The sequence below is a fragment of the Lampetra fluviatilis genome, chromosome 4, assembly GCF_964198595.1.
Source record: "Lampetra fluviatilis chromosome 4, kcLamFluv1.1, whole genome shotgun sequence".
Lineage (NCBI taxonomy): Eukaryota > Metazoa > Chordata > Hyperoartia > Petromyzontiformes > Petromyzontidae > Lampetra > Lampetra fluviatilis.
The window spans coordinates 7,699,035-7,720,138 of record NC_136278.1 but is presented as its reverse complement, the minus strand read 5'-3'; the positions used below and the strand labels follow the sequence as shown (position 1 = coordinate 7,720,138).

The 21,104-nt window shown below is 46.9% G+C and overlaps 1 protein-coding gene across 1 annotated transcript in view; it reads left to right on the top strand.

The window, feature by feature from the left end:
* Positions 1-21,104, top strand: part of LOC144931534 (exocyst complex component 6B-like) — a 152,106-nt gene that overhangs the window by 42,214 nt on the left and 88,788 nt on the right. Inside the window, exons 9-15 of the mRNA XM_078855487.1 lie at positions 8,787-8,870; positions 11,859-11,905; positions 12,475-12,595; positions 13,889-13,960; positions 14,823-14,920; positions 15,400-15,505; positions 18,928-19,037. Of these exons, the coding sequence (XP_078711613.1) occupies positions 8,787-8,870; positions 11,859-11,905; positions 12,475-12,595; positions 13,889-13,960; positions 14,823-14,920; positions 15,400-15,505; positions 18,928-19,037 (638 nt within the window). The remainder of the gene's footprint in view (positions 1-8,786; positions 8,871-11,858; positions 11,906-12,474; positions 12,596-13,888; positions 13,961-14,822; positions 14,921-15,399; positions 15,506-18,927; positions 19,038-21,104) is intronic.

Sequence of the window (21,104 nt, the reverse complement as noted above, 5' to 3'; positions counted from 1 at the left end):
TGAGAATATTATGTGGGTGCCACTTAATGTCCAAAAACCTGAAATGACGTCGCCTAACTCGTGTTTCACGAGCAAAGGTCACCTGCGTGCCAATGTCAGCGTCAATAATGCGTGGAAAATCACCTGCAGGTACTCGATTACCCCAATTGGGTACTTATCGGGGACAGCTCATTGCGAGCGAGCCGCACATACTTTGATTGAGCTGCCCTGTCTATTAGAGACGTCAAAATGAATAAGCAATATATACACATATCGCCAGTTGGGTAGCGTGAGCAAAGTAGCTAGCAAAGTGTGGCGCGAGGCTTTGCCCACATGTAAGCCCCTCTTTCATTCTAGTGGTCTTGATCTGATTGCAGCCCACGAGGACCGCATATTTTTGTCATTTCAATTGGTCCTTTGTGATCAGTGGCAAGACCCCCTCCCTCCATCCCTACCACCCCACCCCCCTCCCTAGGGTGCACTCAGCCCGAGATGACTGCTCAGTGCCGGCGTGTGGGAGAGGTCGCTGGCCTTGCCACCCTCGTAGGCCGGACCGATCGCGTAACGAGCGCTCGGGATGACGGCGAGAGCGCATTGTGCGCGGGTGATTGTCATTGGTGCGCAGCTGCGCCCCGTTATGCTTTTCTGCACGATGCCTTTTCTTTTAAATGGGTTATGCGTGATCCTGTTTACCGTATTTTACAGAATGTGTTGCAAGCGAGTAAGCGCCATGTCATGTCTCGAGAAATGTCGTTGCGAGCATATTTATAGATTAACTTTATATGCGAGCACTTTATAATGTGACCCAGAATTGACCCACCTTGTCTGGGAGCCCAGCATTACTTCTGTCTGCCTGATTCAACCCCAAATTGCCTTCATGTACATACATAAAGCGTACCGTTTTTGTACGTTTAAACGAAGCGTAATTTCAACAAAAGGTACTGTATATTACAATGTCGATTTCTGTTTGCTAATTCACTGCCGGATGAAGGCTTCCTCATGCCGTGTTGGTTTTGGGGGTTGTTAGACCATACTCCCCTACGCTGGTCATTGCGGATTGGTGAAAGGTGTTGGGTTCTCGACCGATTCGGATATCGCTCACCGCTGATGTTAGTCAGGGCCTACAATCTGACTCGGGTCCTCTGGCTCATAGCACAGTGCACTCACCACTCACCCCCGCCACAAGCGAATGTGGAATTTCCACTGCTGCCTGAACGGGGCTGCCAGCAGAGGGTGAGGCCCATTGCGGTGCTCATTTTAGCAAGAAGTCAGAATATGAATATTTATTTATATTTGAGGAATCCGATGAGCTATAAAGCTCTTTGTCACAGATGTCCAGTATTTTCACAGATGTCTAGTAAAGTCACTTTGAGTTGGACTCTGCACAATGTGGGCCTGGGTCGTGCTTGGGTGGGCGTCCTCCATCGACAGAACGGGTGTTATAGGCTGATGTGGGGCTACGTAGTGGGCAGCTGAAACATCCTTTGTTGTACAACACTCTACTTGTATCCTTCTGCATCTCTGCTGCCTGCCTTCACCATCCCGCACTCACCAGTGTGGTGGTGTATAGTTCAATAACCCCCACGACCCACACAGTGTGAGGAGGCCCTCATCCAGCAGCGGATGGACAAGGATGCAGCACAGTTTTGATTGATGTAGCATCCAAATGCGGGCCCGCGTATCGTCGTGAACTCCGCGCTTGGCCTTGCCTAGAAAAGCAGAGCACCAAGGAGCGCAGGCGTCGGCCGGCAGTCGGTCCGCGTGCCACCGGCAGAGTCGCATCGACGCGCTCGCGCGGCCTCACCGTTGCGGGGGAAAGATGAATCGTCTTAGGGCGTTCGGCAAACGTGCGCGTGTGACCTCGCGTGATCCGCCTGTCTCCGATATCCCGATGCTGCGCGGGTGAGGGAAGGTGCTCAAGGGGGGGGAACGTTCACAAGCGCTCGCCAGGGGATATTACTGTCCGTCGCCGCGGCGGGACGGGCAGTAATGCTGTCAGGCCAACGTGACACGGCCATGCCGCCGGGGAGATGTTTGTCATAACTCGGCGTGGGTGCGGACCGGGTCGTGACCGATAATGTTCCAGCTGCAGCGGGGGGGATCGCTGCACGTATGTATTATCGTTGGCTGGGGGCATTGCACTGAGATGGGAGCTTGGGGGTGTTTGGAAGACAAGGGCATTCAGGGGAATTGGTTGTAGTGGTGGGGGGGGTTGGGGTAGCGGCGCTGTAGGGGTGACCGGGGAAGAAAATAGGAATGCAGTGAAGGTATGCCAGCAAAGTTCAGCAAAGTTTTCTGAGCGAAAGGTGAAGTCATGTGAAGTTCAAGCCGAAATGTTTGGTTTCAGCGCACAAAGAGAGAGTGTGTTGCCGACACGGATTTACATTGTCAGGGAATAAAGAAACGTGTGCGCGTAATCAAATAAACATGCGGTGTAACCATGTTTCAAACAAGAGTCCTTGGGTACGCTTTCATGGTACAAGTTACTGATTTCTACGTCATTGCATCAGTGGTGCGACTTTTATTTCATTTGACGCTGGCATACAATTGTTTCAGCGTACTCGTACGTTACTAAAACAAAAAGCGTTTACGATGTGCATGCAATACAGTCTTCATTTTAAATCTGCTGTGTACAAAGGAGACATCGCGTTAAGCCATAAAAAATATATATATTAAAGAACAACATTTTGTTCACAGAAAAATGTTTTCCCAAATATTAATCAAAGGTCCTTATGAAAACAACTAAATAAAATTTTTCGATTTAAAGCTTTAACGACTGCAGGGATTCATATTCTTGGTTCTTTTGGTAAAGTCACATAGAAGGGAAATCATAAAATAATAAAAATAAAACATTTTAAAATTCTCACGACGTTTCGGCCACACCGCAAGCAGCCGAGGGATGGCTGCTTGCGTTGTGGCCGAAAGAACCAAGAATAACTATATTTTACATTGTGCTCATGCGTAACATTTTACAGTGTGCTCATGCGTTCTTGCTCCAGAATAACTACATTTGGCATGGTGCTCATGCGTTCTTGCTCGCTTACCTACACGCACGCCCGTCGTACACACTCGCATTGCTGCAAGAATGGTACGTGCTGTTCCGCTCGCTGTCGAAGCGCTAATGCATGGTCACATCGGGTCTATTGGTCCCGGGTGACTCCGCAGTCACTTCTCACTTGCTGACGACCGTTGTCAGCACCGGATCAGAATTTTTGTTTAATACATTATATACACACACACACCGCAAAAACCACGCTGGCGTGAAACCAGAATGCGTTCACACGCGTGTTCAGCCGTCTTGGCTTGCGACGATCAAATAAACTAAAGATTATACGCGGTGGTTAAAAAAACGATAAAGAGATAAATGATTTGCATGACTTGTGTGCATTTAGCAAAAATTGTTCGGGGGGGGGGGGGCGAGTTATGTTTATTTGGTTTCAAACTGCGAGAGGACAGACGGGCTTGATTTTATTTCATAAAAAAAAAATCTGGGCAATCAATCAGCACTCTGCATTACCTTCGCACGGCGACTTAACAAGGGAGGGCTGTCACCAGCATAGCTCTCTTACCTGAGTCAACACACAATATTAGCCGTGCGCGCCGCCGTGACGGGAAGGTTCACGTCGTGGCCGCTCACTGAACTGTGCGCGCTCGCAGACGGACTTTATTTTTAACGGTCCGTTCTGCTTTGCACGACGGGAGTGTGGAGTTAAGATGAATAAGAAGAAAAATGCGTGGCCACTTGTGTTCCGGGTGCATTTGGAGTCCACGGTGGTTTTCTCGGGGTTCACAGTAAGGCCAGCATGGGGTTAGAAAACAGTCTGGTATAAATATGAAAATTGACATAGTGTTAATGATTTCTTTACACCCGCCCTCCGTTGCCAAAATGCTAAATATTTTCGGATTAAAACTACAGTCTGGTTATTATGATGGATTAATAACAAAAAATACTTTGTTAAACTTTTTTCGTGCGTGCGCGCTCAGTTATTTTTTTATCCTCGCGTACTAATGAAGCTTTATTAAAAGTTGAACTGCATTGAAGCGTTATTGGAAATGTATTTCTTCCCGCGCCCTTCCCCGCAAGTGACCCTGCAACTTTTAACGCGTTAAAATCTCTTGCCTCATTGAAATGAAATGGCTCCAGAAGCGGACCGTTCTTCAATAGGGGAATGATACAAAACAGCTGTGGAATCGCATGCGAGGAGGAGGCTTTTCCCAAGCCTGGCGGAGGAGGAGAGTGAAAGGAGGCTGTGACACGGCGATGCATGCCATGATTTATTGCTCGCCTCCGAGCATGTTGCAGTCCCCGCTTCTAAATGGACCTCATGCGAGTGCGGAGAGATTTGCCAGGAAAGGGCCCATTGTCGACACGGCGTGATCTGCGCCGGCAAGGAAAAAAACCCACGAAGCATTGTAATGAGACAGTTACACACAAGGGCGTGTTGTTGCTTAGTTTTGGTGCGGATTATTGATGGGATTAGATCACAGAATACTGTCGCTTTGACAGGCAGCATTCTATTGCATTTATAGCGGTGGTGGTGGCTGTAGGGCATTTATTAATGGCGTTTGCAAAGTCCGCCGCAAATTATTTGTTGTGCTATGTCTTAGATTAATTAAGTTTTTTTTTTATTCGTGCCGTTGTCCCATTTAAATGAATCTTTTATGGTAGGAAAAAAAATCTTCTCATTTGCTCGTCCTTGTTTATCTTGGAGGCTATGGCTCACTCTTTTACAGACATTATTATCTGTTTCATTTTTTTGGAGCTCCTAAAACAGTTTCAGAATAGTTTACAGAGAATTTGCGCAATTGCACTTGTTAAAAAAAAAAACACTTTTCCGATTCAAATTTAAACTGCATGAAGCCCTTATGTTATTTTTCGAGATCAATTAATCAAATTGATGGTGGGGGAGGAATGATGAATGAACACGATCATTCTTCAAATTGGCCAAGTCCAGAAGCTCTGAGCCAGCTGGACAGAGCACTAATACTCGGTATTCCGACTTTCGAGATTTGCGGTCTCCTTTGTGACACATTATATAAATGCTCGCCGGGCAGCAAAACATGAAAAACAATTCGCAGTCAAAAGTAGAAACGGCCAAGAAAAAAAACCAGGCTCCTTCGGATGGAGACAAACTGCCGCTCGGCTGTTACCACGAATCGCCTTCTCTCCCACCTCACCTCCTGGAGGACGACGCAGTGTGTCTGTGGCGCTTCACGGGCAGCCGATGGGAACATCGCTCCCTCCCTTCCCGTCCGCCGGTCCCCGTGCGTCTGGCGTGAGCGGCGTCCGGCGTCCGCCAACCCCCCGCGCGTCCTCCCCTTTGCCTTTGGCTGACCTCACGGCGACTCGCCGAGCCGAGACGGGTCACTTAGGGCCCGGCGGCGCTCACGGTCCCCTAATCCCCGAGATGGCTTGAGAGATATGCGAAGAGGTGAGCCGAGCGATCGCGCAAAGCTGCGTGCGTCCCTGACCGCTGCTTGCGCCGAATGCGCTCTCCGAAGCGGCCTCGTTTTTTCGGTGACGTGCTGGTTTTTGGTCAGTGCATATTACCTTGTGCCCCCCCCCCCCCTTCTTCCCACAATAGTCAGTGTGGTGAAGTATAGTCATTAGACAAGCCCCACAACTAACCTTTTGTTGGAGGACTTCATCCGGCAATGGATTAACAAGGGGTTGTGTGTTTTATTTATGTTACTATTGCGTTTTTATATTACCTATTATGAAATGGATCACACACCTGACCATTCGACAAATAGAAATGGAACAAAAGCTGAAAAGTGCGCAAACATGCATGGAGAGAGGTGCACGCTTGCAATTACATGAATAGACAGAAGGAGAAACGCATGGATTGGAGAACACATGCACAACATTCCAAACATATTAAAACATTTAGAAAACTTAGAGGGCCTGGGCAGGACACATCTGTAGAAGGGATGATGATGATGGACGGTGGTTGAGCCTAACGATGATGTGGAAGCCAAGGGAGGTGCAAATGCCCATGTGTACATCCACTGCATTGATCATCGAGTGATGAAACTGGCTCCTATGTCGGTGCCAGGTGACTTAGTAAGATCGCAGGCAGCCGTCTGGGATGGGTTTCGTACGGATGTATCTACGTATATTGAACTTCTTTCACACCATATGTAGCCAATCGTGCTAATCGGAGGTGCAACAAACTAAACACGAAAAGCAGTTCTAAAGAAATGAGTTTTCTATCTACATTTAAAAGTGCATATCTCCAGTGGCTTTCTAATATAGGAAAGAAGAGCGTTCCAGACGGCCCGCATAAGCGCATTTGAAAGCGTGAGCGATGCAGTGATGGCCTTTTTTCGATGGCCAACCAAAAGCCGCTGCGAAGATGAGTCCGCGCGATGGTTTATGCTCGTTAATAATATCGGCAAGGTATTGTGGTTCATTTGTGGCAAGCACTTTGTGTGTACAGTGGTGGATGGATCAAGGCTGATGATGACGATGTGCGAACTTTACAATCGGACGCACACCAAACATATTTACATCGATGTGGGCGTCTAAAGAAGAATGCTGTCACGTGGAGGAGTGTATATCATTAAGTACTCGTGATATGACCATCTATTATACATTGACATGACTGACTGTATTGAGCATGAGGTAGTTTTGTGATACGAGTTTGAGCTCTTTATTCGTATCATATTCTTCAAACCTTTTCTTTATCGACAGATGCACATAACGTGGTATTGCCGTCGTAACGCAATAAGCATTGCTCAAGAAGAGCCAGGCATTTTGTGTCCATGCGAAGCTCTGCTTCTCCTCTCTGCTTCAGTTCAGATACTTTACTAACACGTGCAGGAAATTCAACCTCCACCGGAGATGCTGCTGTGGCGGTTATCACACTCTGGCTGGCATTGTGATCGAGAGGTCGATGGTTCGATTCGATCTCCCGGCACGGCAGTTGAAGCAATGCTGTTAACACCCCCCCCCCCCAACACCCATCCACCACCTCTGCCCACCCAGCAGCAGTATGAGTACACCATGGTAAATCGATCAACTGGTCACGTGTGGTGGGGTAAAGTGTGGGTAATCCCACATCTTCCAAGACGTCTTGCCAGCGTGGAAGAGCAGGCCTAGCATCCTCTCGAGGGGCTCTCTGGAGCTCCCTCTTTTTGGATGCCCTTTCACCCGCATCGACGTTGAGCCAGCAATTGCACTCTTGTACTTTTACCTTTACTTCGTTTTTTTTTTACCTTCAGCAAATCTGTGTTGGCGAAAGTTACACGTTGTCGTTGTGCAGCGTGTACTGGGCTCGTTTCCACGCTTCGATGCGATAATCATGCACCGTATGTGTCAACGGTGTCTTCAGTTTTTTTTATTTATCCAACTGAATCTTCATTCCTCCGATTTGCCTGCAGTTCGGCCACGATAGCCAAGAGCAAACAGTCGCCACCAGTATCATATTCTGCTAGTAGGAGTAAAAGTAAAGGATGACTTCACTTTGACTCCGTGCTTTCTTTTCTCAAGCCGAGCCAAGCGTTTATGGTCCATTTAAGTCGGGTTTGTGACCCTTGTGATGGAGCTCCCCAGCCGTCTAAAGACGTAAAACAAATATCATTAACTCATGATTGACCCTTGTAAGGGCAGCCTCATGGGATCCCATTGTGTCACATGCTCCGCTGATATTTCTGTTGAATTTAATTGGCCGGCATGAGCTAATAGATTCTCTCTGGGCGTATTAGTGGTGATAACACGGTTTATTTGGGTTAATGTTTTTCTACTTTCCAAAGGGTTCCGGGCGGTGTTAATGAATGAAATTACGCAGGCTGACTTTATGTCCATGTGACCCTGAGCCAGTGGCATTTTTGCTACTTTTGCGTAACAACTGACAGTTATGAATGTTCTGGAAAAACACCGTACTGTGTTACAATTGCGTATGTGTATATATATATTTCAATGTATGTATATTATTGTATTGTCAGAAATGTATTTGTTTTATATTTGTTATTATTTTAACGTCACCGTGCAGAACTGTTGCCTTGGTATTTCCCTTTCTTTGCTTCTAAGGTCTCGTCTTACAAAGAAACTGAACTCGTTTGGCTCTCACCTGGTTTAAATAGAACTACCGAATGGGATGACAGGTTGAATTGCGTACATTATTGACTGACAATGTGTTGGCCTTGATCGCGGTCACCCAGCCCCAGGTGTTGCGGTGGTCGGACCGTGCACCCCACAGTGGGCAGATTGAGAGCGCACAACAACTGGTTTTGGATTGCATCATCCCTTCGTGTCTCAGGGGTCGATAAAACGTGTACTGAATTGTGTCAATCCAACCTCGTTTCCATGATGAACTGGATTTTATAAGAAACTGGATATTTACTGATAACCGCGGTACACAATTTGAAATATTTTGATCGTTGTGCGGCCTCTTCTAATCTGTGCATCTTCTATATTGACTTTATCTCTCTCCTCTTTGTTAAGTGTATTGATTTTACGCTGATTGTAAGTAGTTATTACTGACATCTTACACGTCATGTTGTTATGATGATTAACGACACCTTGCACCTCATTGTGGCGTTACGCAGTTGCTCTGCGTTCTTGTGTTTGCCTTTGTAACCCTGGTTTGAAAAAGAGACTTGCAGTCTCAGTGTTCTCTCGCCTGGTCCAAAACTTAAGCATCTGGTTGGGCGACAACAAGAATGAAGAATTTCCACGCAGGCTCGGAGTGCAAAGTGACACACATAAGCCTCACGAATAAAGCCGATTGTGTTCATCGCTCGATTTGTACAGCGAGTCGTCGGTTTTGCTCACCCGCCGTCGCGTGCGCTTGTGTTTGTCGCAGGGTGCGCGTGACACGTTTGAAAACTATTACCGGAATCAGAGGAGGCAGCAGGCCAGATTGGTGTTACAAGCACAGTCCAACATGGTAGGTGTTCCCTTGCTCCTGTCATACATCACACGTCGCACGGGTGTAAACGATTGTCCTGATTCAGGGCTGTGTTTGATGAAAAATTCTGTCCTTTTATCAACGGTTTTACTAAACTTGACTCCTATGTTTGTCGTGGTCAAATCTTGTAATCAAAATTTTGTCTACTTCCTATTGTCCAATCAATTCCACATTTTGCACACCTACTCAGATCCGGTGACAATGCATGCCCTTTTTTTTAAACAACGGCAACAATTAATAAATTAATTCGTGAACGAGTTACGGGCACCCTCACTCCACACAAACAAAAGTTGTACATTAAATATTAATTTATAAAGTAATCAAATAATTCAAGTAAGCGTTGATGTGGGAGCAGGCGCTGCATCATTGACGTACTTCTCGACCGTGAGTTAAACTAAGTTGTTAATAAAACCGTTGTTTTTAAAAAACTTTTTTAAAGGAGTTTTTTGTCTTGTTTTTATCATCACCCCCCTTGTAATGGCTCGCCATGTCACGGAGCTCTAGAAATTGTCATTTTTATTCTCATCTTGCTTGGATTGTTTCTCTTCCTTATCTCTTGTTTTGTAAAGTTTTGTTCTCATTAATCTGAATCGAAGATTTATGCCATTTTGTTCGTATTTTGCATAACTCAAAACACATTGATTATCCTGAGCCAAGGTGGCTGGGTAGGGTGCGCAGGTCACACTACCCACTGAATTATGTAATCCTCCAACCTAAATAGGCACTCGCTAACACCACTAACCCCGGAAGTCTATTTGCATATAAATGGCGGACCTTTCTAGAGCAGGTTCATGAGAGGAGTCGCCAAATGAGAAATATCCAGAAAAGGCAAACGATGTGGATTGGGCGCATTCACAGAGGTGAGAGCTGGGTGAAAGAGGTTCTGGAAGGAGGAGGGAAGTTGTGGAAGGGGCCAACAGACAGGAGAAAAATTAACCCGTAAAAACAAAGTTTTTCACTATAAATCCTTTATATGCGTGGCGGCTAGAGTCCTCTCGTCCTCTGGCTTGAGATGGCTGCCACCTATGGGTCAGATGATTGCCTGCCACCATTAAGCAATTGGTTATTAAATATACATTTTTTTTCCCTAAAAAGTGTAAAGTTATGGAAAAAAATTTTCACGAAAATAAATTGTCACGCACAACGGGTCTGCGTGCAAAATGTCAGCTCGATTGGATCACGGGAAGTGGGTTAAAAAACGACCGAAAGATTTGCACGGTCGTAAGCGCGCAAGCAAGCAAGTAAACTTGATATAAAGTATTTAAAAAATAGTCCGCTTGACGACGTGAAGGAATGAAGCCCGTATGGAGTAGCGAAGTGGGTAGCTTCGAATCGGACAGTTTGGAGTGAGTTTGAGGTAAAGGCCTGCCATTGGGCAGAGGACTAAAGGGAGGGACACTACGTGTACAGAAATACCCCGATTTATGTCTCCCCGTTTCGCGTCATTCCGCAGATACGTGGTAATTGCGTCACCGACAGCATCATCCATCCTTTCTCGTGTCCGTCGCCTCGGCCTTCCCCTCTACCTACCCTATAAATTGCTTTAATTTACGTCGTTTTAATATTCGTCGTGGCACCTTTCAGGAACGCATCCCCAACGTAAACGGGGTAATTGCTGTGATTACATATCATTGGTAGGTCTGTTTGTCTGTTCACTCATCTCACAGGTGCCCTCGTGTGGCCAGACGTGGTACACAATGGTAACTCACAATGCCACCTACGCACTCCGTGCGGCAAAGGGTCAATGTTTGTCCGCATGATGGATTGCTCTGGTGTTCGTGGTCTTCTCCCGGGATTGAACACTAATTTTCCCAGTGACATTTTAAAAGTAAAAAAATGCTTGAGAATGTCGACTGCAGAGACCACCCTGCCCACCACCCCCTCCTCGACTATTGCCGCTGACTAACGTCGTGCGGATTGGGCCCAGGTTGTGGGGAGGAGAGAGAGAGACGCTGGAGGAGACGCGTAGGCACAGTGTCCGCGCGGGAGAGAGGGGCAGAGTGAGAGGAGTGAGTGGGACCGTGAGAGGGGAGGAGCAGACGGGAGAGAGAGAGTGGAGAGTGCGACAGCGAGAGAGCGGAGAGTGTGGGTGCAGGCTGGGTCTGAGGGGATAACGTTGGGAGGTGGGGGGGATGGAGAGGAGTGGGGTGGGGTGGGGGGAGAATGGAAAGCAAGCTTAATTTTCTCATGGCCATTAGCTGAAACGTTTTTATGAGGCCGTGGCATTATTTACCTCAATCACTGCACAGGGAATAAAGGAAAGCCAACATTGATCTCATTAAAACGTTCTCAAGACTTTTTTTCAGTCATGTTTTTGGCTTTGACTGCAAAAAAACTAAAAAGTATAGTTTTTACTTATTTTTCACGTCACATTTCAAAACAGTTCAGCAAGGCAGCAATGTCACTTCAACAACCATCATCATCTTCAGCCATGATCAATCCACTGCTGGATGAAGGCCTCCCCCAGGCCGCCGCCGTTTTTCACGGTTCGGCACGGTAACTATTCACCTCGTTACCTGCGCACGAGCTGATGTCCACCGCTCAGTCTCTACGATGGAGTTGCTCTTGGGCTTATTCTCTTCTTTGGTGATGACTCGGAGGGCCTTCTTCCAGCAGTAGATTGATCGCGGCTTATGATCATCCGCTCCTTCCACCTCCGTGCAGCGGACGTCCTCTCAGGCGCTTCAGCAGCGAGTCTTATTCCGCCGTGTGTGGTCATTTTTCTGTCGCCGAGTGGCCTCCAAAAACAACTTCACCGGAGCGTTTTATTTTTTTCCACTCGGCAGCACTGATGAGCTTGAGAAGTTGCCGGCTTTTCTTGAAGGGGGTAACTCGAAACAGGAGGGCCCTGTCTCCGTGGAATGCCAGCTGATGCCCTCGCGCAGACACGCACGGTTCCATGCATTGTCTCACTGTCTCCGTCGCATGAGCTGATCGCCCCTCTCCCCTTTTGTCTTTGAAACGCAGCACGAAACCCTAGAAGGCTACAAGAAATATTTCAACCAGATTGTCGGGTGAGTCGACTGCATTAGGAAAAAACAACCACTTGAACCGCCACGCAAACAAACAAACAAACAGCTTCCGCAGCTAAAGCCCTTGTAATTCAAAACCTCTGCTCATTGATCTGATTTGCACAAAAAAAGCCAGCTACTGGAAGTTCCTCCAAATGCGACGCTTAAGTGCCTTTTTCTGCTTTCCACTAGAGGGTGTTGTCATCCACGCCACCCTTTGTTTTGACGCTCGAGCACGTGTGGATAATTGTATGGAGCTAAACGCAAAAAAAAAGGATTCGTGAATGTACTTGCAATGTTATCAACGAGCCGAAACGTGCTTCGTCTTTCAAAAGCGTTATCTCTTCGTTCGTGCCATCTGCCTTTTCACAGATGCCTGTGGTTTTCGTTTAATGCAGTTCTCCCTCTCTATGCTTTTGGCCCACTCATTGTCGTTTTATTGAAAAGAATTCCTTCAATGTAATTACATTTTGTTGTTGTTATTGCCGCTATTGAATCCAGACCTTGCCGGCGGTGGGTATTTGTCCTGCCTGTCTCCCCTCCCCTTCCCCGCCCGTGGGTTTCGCCGGCAGGTTTTTTGTGGTTGAAGACCACATTTTGCACACGACGCAAGGGCTGGTAAACCGGGCGTACATGGATGAGCTCTGGGACATGGCCCTCTCCAGGATCATCGCAGTCTTGCGCACGCACTCTGTGAGACTTTTGGGAGCAGCATTCGCAACATTGCAACGGTTGTCTGCGTGTAGTGTAGATGCGGTTAATTTGTGTATCAGCTGATCCGTCCAAAGACCTATTAATAGGAAGCGGTGTATTAGAGCGGTGGCACAGCTATTAGCGCACGGTGCTATGAACCCAGCGACCTGCGTTCGATTCTCGGCCACAACTAACATTGGTGGCGAGTGATATCTGAACCGGTCCAGGCGATTTTCCCCCCCCCCCCCACCCTTCGCCAACCCGCACTGACCAGCATGGTGAATTATGGTCAAACAACTCCCATGACCGACACGGCATGGGGAGGCATTCAAGCAGCAGTGGACTGACAACGGGCTGTGAAGAGCTCATGGATATTTTCAAAGGGGAATCTAGGCATCTGTGATTACATGAAGAGAGTTTGTGCTTTGACGTATTCGTGAGTATTTTTCCAATTTTGGTTTATTCTCCGGCATTGGAATACATTCATTTACTAGCGAATGATACCGCAGGCTTTCTCATTTTAAAATGTTTTGTTGCCAACACACTTTGGTATTTCATTGCAAATAAGGCAAGCTATTTGTGGGAATTGAGTCTTTTGCCTTCGGGCAGACTTCAATAAGCGGGTCCTCGCACTCCGTGCCACAAAACATAAATCATAAAAAAATAGTTATTGCCAGTATTGAGATCATTGCTTTTTGAACTGCACTTTAGTGACCAGGTAAGCGATATGAAAATCAACTCGCTGCATTTAAAAAAAAATATCGACACGAAGCTGGATAGACACGTGCGTTTGAGGTCTGTCTGAGAATGTAGGGAGAGTAGTGCATCCGTACGATGCCAAGGACTCCCGCACATCGAGGGCTGTAACTCGTAAACCACGAGTGCATTCAACCACAGTTTACGGACGCCGTGTTACCTCCGGTGGGGTCGACTTGAGCGCCTCGGTCGGATGTTAGCTTACCGCTCATTTCCACCGGCCCATCACAGGGCCCTTTGAGAGTATCTTGGGTCACATTCTAAGTCTACAGGGTTGTCACAAATCCCGCCAGCTCTTAATGAAAATGAGAAATCGCGCACCTGCGTCTCTGCTGCGATAATCAACCCTGATGGTTCGTCCTGTGACCCACAAGATCTGTGACCCACCGCATACCACCCCAAGCAGTTCACGAATCATTCACAAACCTGTAAACCAAGGTCAGCATCTGGATTCAACAATGACGTTGTCCTTGTCGTTTAACTCGTGCAATTTTTGTGCCCTTTCTGCGTGTATGTGTGTGCGCGTGTGTGTTCTAGTCCTACTGCACAAACCCTAACCTGGTTCTTGACTTGAAGCATCTCATTGTTCTGTTTGCAGACACTGTGCAGGTGAGGGCAATGCGTTCTGCACAAACTTGCACTGCTAATAATGCCTGACAGCAGCCGCGCGGGTCGTGTTGGCCCACGCTGCACGTGCGATTCTGTGTGATGTGCAACTCTGGAGAAATGATGAGATAATTGACGCTCAACAAAAGCAGCTGCCAGCAGAATTCTGGTTTATTTGTCAAATTTTATTTTTTACAATGCCGGGAGCTCCTTCGCCCACGAACGCTCGTTCATGATAGAGGGGAGTCGCAGGTATCGTGTGGCAGCTGCCTTAAGACGCTAGAAATTAATGAGATGTGCTCTTGAATTAATATTAGAGTAACAAGCAAGATGTTTACGATTACGCTTTTAAGTGTATATCTTCTAAAACCTCATTGAGGGAGGATTGTGTTAGTGCACGGGACAAAATTTAATCTCTTCACAGAAAAATTAAATAACACTCTTCGACCCGCCGGTTCCCTGCACCTTGTGGACCTCTATTTTCCAGCAGAGTTTTATTAAACAAGCAAAAATATGTTCCACGTTACCGCCGTTATACGAACACAATGCTTAAAAAAACCAATACGTGCAATGTTACCATCCAAAAGTATGGCGATCCCTTAGCAACGCTGGGGAAACCGCGTGCAATAGTGGTCTACAGTCTTTATTAGAAGCTTTCGTGACTGCAGGAATCCATACTCTTTGATTCTTTCGGTAAAGTCACGTAGGTAGAAAATTAATAGATCACGACGTTTCGATCGCAACACAAGCGAACCGTCATCAGATGAAACAAACACAGCAGGAGAACTGCTGACGTCAACCAAAGAGTATTGTGGTCTACAGGTTGTCGCAATCAAATGTGTGAGCTGATTTTTTCGTTCCACAGGGTTATGGTTTTTCCATGAACCAACTGTTTGACCTGCTGTTGGAGATCAGGGACCAGTACTGTGAGATTCTGCTGAAGAAGTGGGCTGCCGAATTCCGGTGAGGTTCCGTACCGCTTGCCGGCACAGTGGGATGGGGTTGCGGCATTGGCAAAACAACAGCGAGATTACTTGGGGCAGTGACGATGCATTGATTGATGTCGGTTCTTAAGCTCGCGATTCTCACGCACGCCAATCGATGGTTTTAGATTCGTATACGTTAAATTAAATTGAGTTCATTGGATCCATGCAACCTTCTCGAGGTGCTATCATTTAATGCATTTTTTTAAAGTAAAATAAAAAATTTACATCGAATCGGGAAAATATATCGATTCTGAGGGAAAAGAGGATTTAACTGTTACATCCTCTCAAAATTACTTGAAAGTAAAGTGTTTACTTTAGTTCTTTACATTGTTACTGCAGTGATAAAATACATGTTTTGAGTAGGGAAATGTATGTTATGTTCATTTGTTTAAAAAAAATTAAGTCAATTTTTTTGTTTGAATATTGTTAATAATCATGAATTCCTTTTCTTCACAGGGCAATATTTGAGAGAGATAACTTTAGCCCAATTCCAGTGAACAATGACGAGGAATATCGGAAGATAGTTAGCCAGTTCCCCCTGATGGATGCAGAATTGGAGAAGGTATGTTCTGTCTTTGACAATTACTTTTTATTGGTAACCCTTTCTCTGGAAATCCTGCTAGATTTGCGACTATACCGCCAAATATAGCCAACGACAAAATTGCCTGAATTGCACCCAATGGCTTCAAATGTCAACAGCTAAGCAGGCTTAGCTTATGCCTCCTATATCAGGAATGAAACTGTTAGACTTCTCCACAAATCTGGCTGTCGGATTGTAAATGTTATGGCTTGGCTCTCCAACACACCGGTGTGCTGTACTAGTGACGAATTGGCCACGTTCTGTTCACGTGACGACCCTTACTAGTTGACTGTGTCGGGTGGTGGCGGGTTTTAACGACACATTTATATATTTACCTGATCTAACCCAAACTGTTGACTACCAAAGCTTGCACGGTAGTGTAGGAATAGGACTGTCGGGCCTGGCCAAGAGATGGCATCGCTGACTATCACGCCTTTATTAATTTCACCGATACTGGGGTATCCTCCCATATAGCAAACACTTGTTAATTATATTGTCCAACCATCCCAAATGTAGCAGGACCCTCTACGAAATAGTCTTTGTAGGCACATTGATGCCTTCCTTGGAAAATAAATAAATTGCGGTATTATGAGATCGTTTACAAGCGCAGAAATAGAGGGGTGAAAAGGGTATGGCATTTGCGCAAATATCATGACACAGTGGCTATGAAATCACTCGCACGTGGATTAGGCCAGGACACACGAATATTAACCTCCAGATGGGTTCTGGTGAATTGCACTAATTAAAGCTGACATTAGAGCTGCGCAAGTCACGGAGGCATTAACGCAGCCGTCGCGTGGCTTTGCGCGGGGGGCGTCTGCGAGGTCTTGCTCACAAGCGCGGAGGTTTGATGCGGCGATGGCTCTCAGAAGCTGACAGGTCCCGCGTCTCCCGGGGACCCGATTGCACCTAAATAAAGCTGGGGACATCTGTGGTCACCACATGGCAGGAGGGCAAGCAGCGGGTCGAGGTTAAGTGCATCTGACAGGCGCTCTGGGCGCCGAAATGCCACTGCAGTCTCAAGGCGGGGGGGGGGCCACCTTGTCTGCCGGGGCCGCCTTTGACTCTTACCTCTGCCCGGTGCATCTGCTCGGTCGTGGCATCTTGGGCTTTTCGATTTAATTGGAAAGAAGCCACGGGAGATTAGGTCACACGGCACCCCAGCAACTGAGCTGATTAGTATTTTTTTTTATATAAGAAGCCAAAAGGCAAAGCGTTTTTATTCATCTTATACCCAATACGACGTTGAAGAATGTGCGTTTCATATTTTTACTCCCCAATTTGTCAAATGTTCTTTTAATATAGTCGTCGCAATTGCTGTAAGTTAAGTTTTTAAACAGGCTATGTAAGTCAAATGTTTGGTTTTTGCTTTCTGACAGTTTCTGTGTCTCTGTATAAGGGTCTTCTATATTTCGAACCACTGACCACATAGCATGGCACTGTCTGGCATGGCACTGCCTGTTGTGATCATTCAGCGGCAGCATTTCGGGCATCCACCAGGCTAACTGAAGCCATCCACTAGCTCGCCAACCTCGAAATATGGCCGAACGTCCTTCTAGCGGCGAAATTGGCTCATCCACAGACTCGTTTCGCCACCATAATGGCTCATCAGCATGCCGCACCCGGCCAGCTCGCCACTTCGCGAGAAGCGCCGCTTTTTTGTTTGCGCGTCGGCGCCGCCACTCGGTTATTCACCGACGATTTCATCTCCGACTTTCAATAACGCCGTTGCCATGGCTGCCGCTGCGGCTTAGGCGCGGAGGTCCTGGGAGGTTGCTCGGGATTAACCCCGAGCGCTGACCTCCGGGGCGCTGCTTGCATAGAGCCCCCGTACGGGATGGGCCACCGCTGCACGCCTACAGAAGCCCCCCCCCCCTTGGCTTTGCGGGGATTATCCTGGCCGGCCCTTTGGGGGGGGGGGCACCCAGGCACCAAGGGCTCGCTTAGCTTTCAGCCGCCGAGCGTGCGGACCTCGGCGACTTTCAAAGAAATCTTCCCGGCGCAGATAGATTAGCCCGTGCGTTGACCCCTGCTCGGTTGGCCGCGAGTGCAACACCGGTCCAGATGGACTCATTGTGACTGCAACTATGCAAATAAAGTAAAGTATACTTATATACACAAAGACAAAGATCTGCCCCCCCCCTCCCACCGCCTCCTATGTAGACTTTACCAGACTGTTGGGGCAAGTTCTGTTAGCGAGCATCTATTAAGGCTGGCACCTCGCATAATGACGTTGTGGGGTGGTCAGCAACACGCTTTACTGCTTTTGCCTCTCCCAGTACTGATGTTTACACATCGCACCAGGTACTCATTTGAGGCTGAGTTGACTTAGGGCAGGCCCAGGACCGGTTTCGACAATGATCACTCGTTTTTTTGGTCGTGAGTTGGAATCGAACTTGGGTTGCCGAGTTGGTAGCGCAGTGCGCTAAGCAATGCGCCACCGCTCTGTTTATATATATACACACACATATGCAGTCATAAGTTAGCATACGCAGTCACATACATAAATATATCACCATGATCATTAGCTCTTTTTATTAATTGATTTATGGATGAATGCCAAAGCCCACGTTCTATGCAGCTGCACCTTAGCTCAGTCTCATTTCATCACTTCTTCTCTTTGGGCAACCGTTCATGCGTGATCCACTCTTGTGACCACCCTTCCTTTGCTTAACTCATGCTGTTCTCATCCCCATCCTGCTAGACGTCTTTCTCTGGTCTGTTTATTTTTATTAATTGTGATGGCGGCATCTTGGATTCGTGCACTTTTTTTATACGTGCGGTTATTTTATTGTGTCTTAGACTTATTCTAAATGTTCAATCTTGTCCGTGCGCACGTGGTGTGGTTTTTCAGGTCTTGTACAATTTTTTTTGTTGCAAGCGTGTTTACATTCCATACATCACGGTTATCATTATGCACTCATTGAAGGCCTCATTCTTAAAACACAATGGGCTTTTTTTTTGCTCTTCGTGACAGAATTTTGCTACGTGCTGTATATAAACATTTTGTGTGGTCTTTGCGCCGTTGCAACGTGATGTTATCGTCTGTCCGGATTTAATGCGTCGACCGACATATATGAACGAAATAACACGCGACTTGAATGAGACAAAAGAAGTGTTGATTATACTTGTCACTCAGCACGGCTATTTGTGCCTTTCATACAACTCCCCACTGTTGAGTACAAACGGTGGGTACGTTTCGTAGACCCAACCTGAAGTTAATACCCAACACCGGACCTTGCATTATTACGCGCCGTTCTTCTTGCGCGTCTCACAATGCTTTGAGAAACCTCTTCGTTTATAATGCCGTGATCGGGGCTGCCCGTTGAAAGCATGTCGTCATTTTTTGTTTTTACATCTCGTGTTTTATTTGACGTGTTTTTTTTTGGCTCTTTTGTTTCCAGCAAACCTTCCCAAAGAAAATCCCGTTTTCGCAGTTCGTGCCCAGCATTTACACGCAGGTGAAGGAATTCATCTACGCCTGCCTTAAGTTCTCCGAAGATCTCCATCTCAGGTGAGGCTCAGAGCTGACAGCCGCACGCGGACATCGCAGCGTCTCATTGGATGCGACGAGGGCGCTCGTGAGGATGAGGGGGGAGCGTGCGTTTAACTTTAATGCCGAGATTTCAAGAGTCTGTCTTACTCCGTCCCAGCACAGCAGCAGCAGCGTTGCCGCAGTGGTCCGCGTACTGCACAATGAGCCGGTGCTCCGAGTTCGAATCCGGGCCTCGGCTGACATCACAGTGGCGAGTCATGTCTGAACCAATCCTGGGCCCCATCCTTCTCCAATGCGCATTGACCAATGTGGTGAAGTGTGGTCAACTAACCCCCGTGGCCGACATGGCGTGGGCATGCCCTCATCCAAGCAGTGTATGAACAAATGGCGGTAGCGGCAAAGCTGTGGATGTTTCATCCCAGTAGCAGGGTTTAATTATTGGAACCGGTCAGCGTGTTTGTCTTGCAATTGAAATGTTATAGCCCTGTGGTAGTCACCTGAGTAAGTTAATGTTTGGTGGATTCCTATGGGAAACAATATATATGTATTTAAAATTCAGTCTCCAATTTAAGCATATATATACGTACACACAAAACATTTGCTGGTATTATTGCTCAAGACATCATATGACTAATTCCAAATGTTTTATAAAATATATATTGCTTGTTACGTATAATTTAATACACGTAGACTGATGAATACACCGAGGAAGAGGAGCACATGCAAGCGTTCGCATACACAAGTTGAGAGACGTGTAATTTTGACTTTTTAGAAAAGTCAATGCATCTGGGCAGAACACGTCGCTAGAAGGGAGGGGACGATGACCAGCGGTCGAGACTAACGATGGGGTGGCAGCCAAAGGGAGGGAACTCTCCCAAGGGGGACGTCAATCTTGGAGGAAGTTCAAGGAAATTGGCTCGTGTGTCGGATGGCGGTGATTTTGGATGATGTTGATGATAGCACTGCTCTATAGGAAGGAGCCTTGCGTTCGCACAGCACGTAGAGCGTCTATGTTTTGGATAAAAAAAATATAACAAGTGATGAAAGAGGAAATGATTTGAAATCCCCAATCCCCATATCAATAAATTTTCGCCCCCTGCACGCTAAGCGCCTGGCGTTGCCGTATGTGGTGCTTCGGCGTGTAAGCGTGCGGCGCGATAAACCAGGGGTTGGGAATACGACCAATGACTTCATGTCATACGGCCTGCATCCGCATGATGTCTGCCACGAAGAAACGTGCCTCAAATGCCATTAATCCCTCACAGAAAATATCTGCAAGGGCCTCTTCGCAGTGACAGAAGTGAATGAGAGGCGAGCGTTAATGTGTGGCCCGCCAAAAGTATTTTAAAGTTCCATTTGGCCCTCAAGTCAGGGCAAGGTTGCCCACCCCTGTGATAAACCCTAACCCCCCCACCCGCCTCCCCCGCCTCACTTGACGTTAGAGAGGCGGGCATAAGAGAGGAGAGCTCCTAATGCAAGTCCTGGCCGTGGTCGCAGACTGCTTGTCTGCACAGGGAACAATGCGGACTGTGTGATGACGGATGACGGGAATAGACGTAAAGGCGACAGGGAAACAGTGATGCCGGGTTTATTTACAGGAGAGTAGTGACCCCATTGGCGCAGCGCCATTGGCACGGTGGAGGCTGCACTACAACCAAGGGATACCTTGCTTGGAAATGGAAAATGCCGCAAGACAACCATTGCTCCGTTGTATCACGTTTCGTCACCAAAGAGGTTGCTCTTTCAGTTCCCTAGCTCTGCTTTTTGGAAAGTCTTCAATTTGATAAAAGAACAAAAAACTTTTAAAATCTCATTACATGCTCTTAAATCTTTCTTTCATAATGAGTGGGTGTCTTGTTGTAATGAATTCAGAATGTTCAGCGAGAAAACTGGCAGATATTTTCTCATGCAAGAACACTTAGAGCAAATTTCAGGAAAGCTTGTATTACCATCCTCAATTAAAGCAAATCAACTTTCAAGCTGCTTTGATTTTAATTGGTGAATAATGTAATCCACTCATTTAACATTATGCAATTCTAATGACGAAGCTCAATTTTAATGAAGCAAGAAATCTTTATTTCTAGT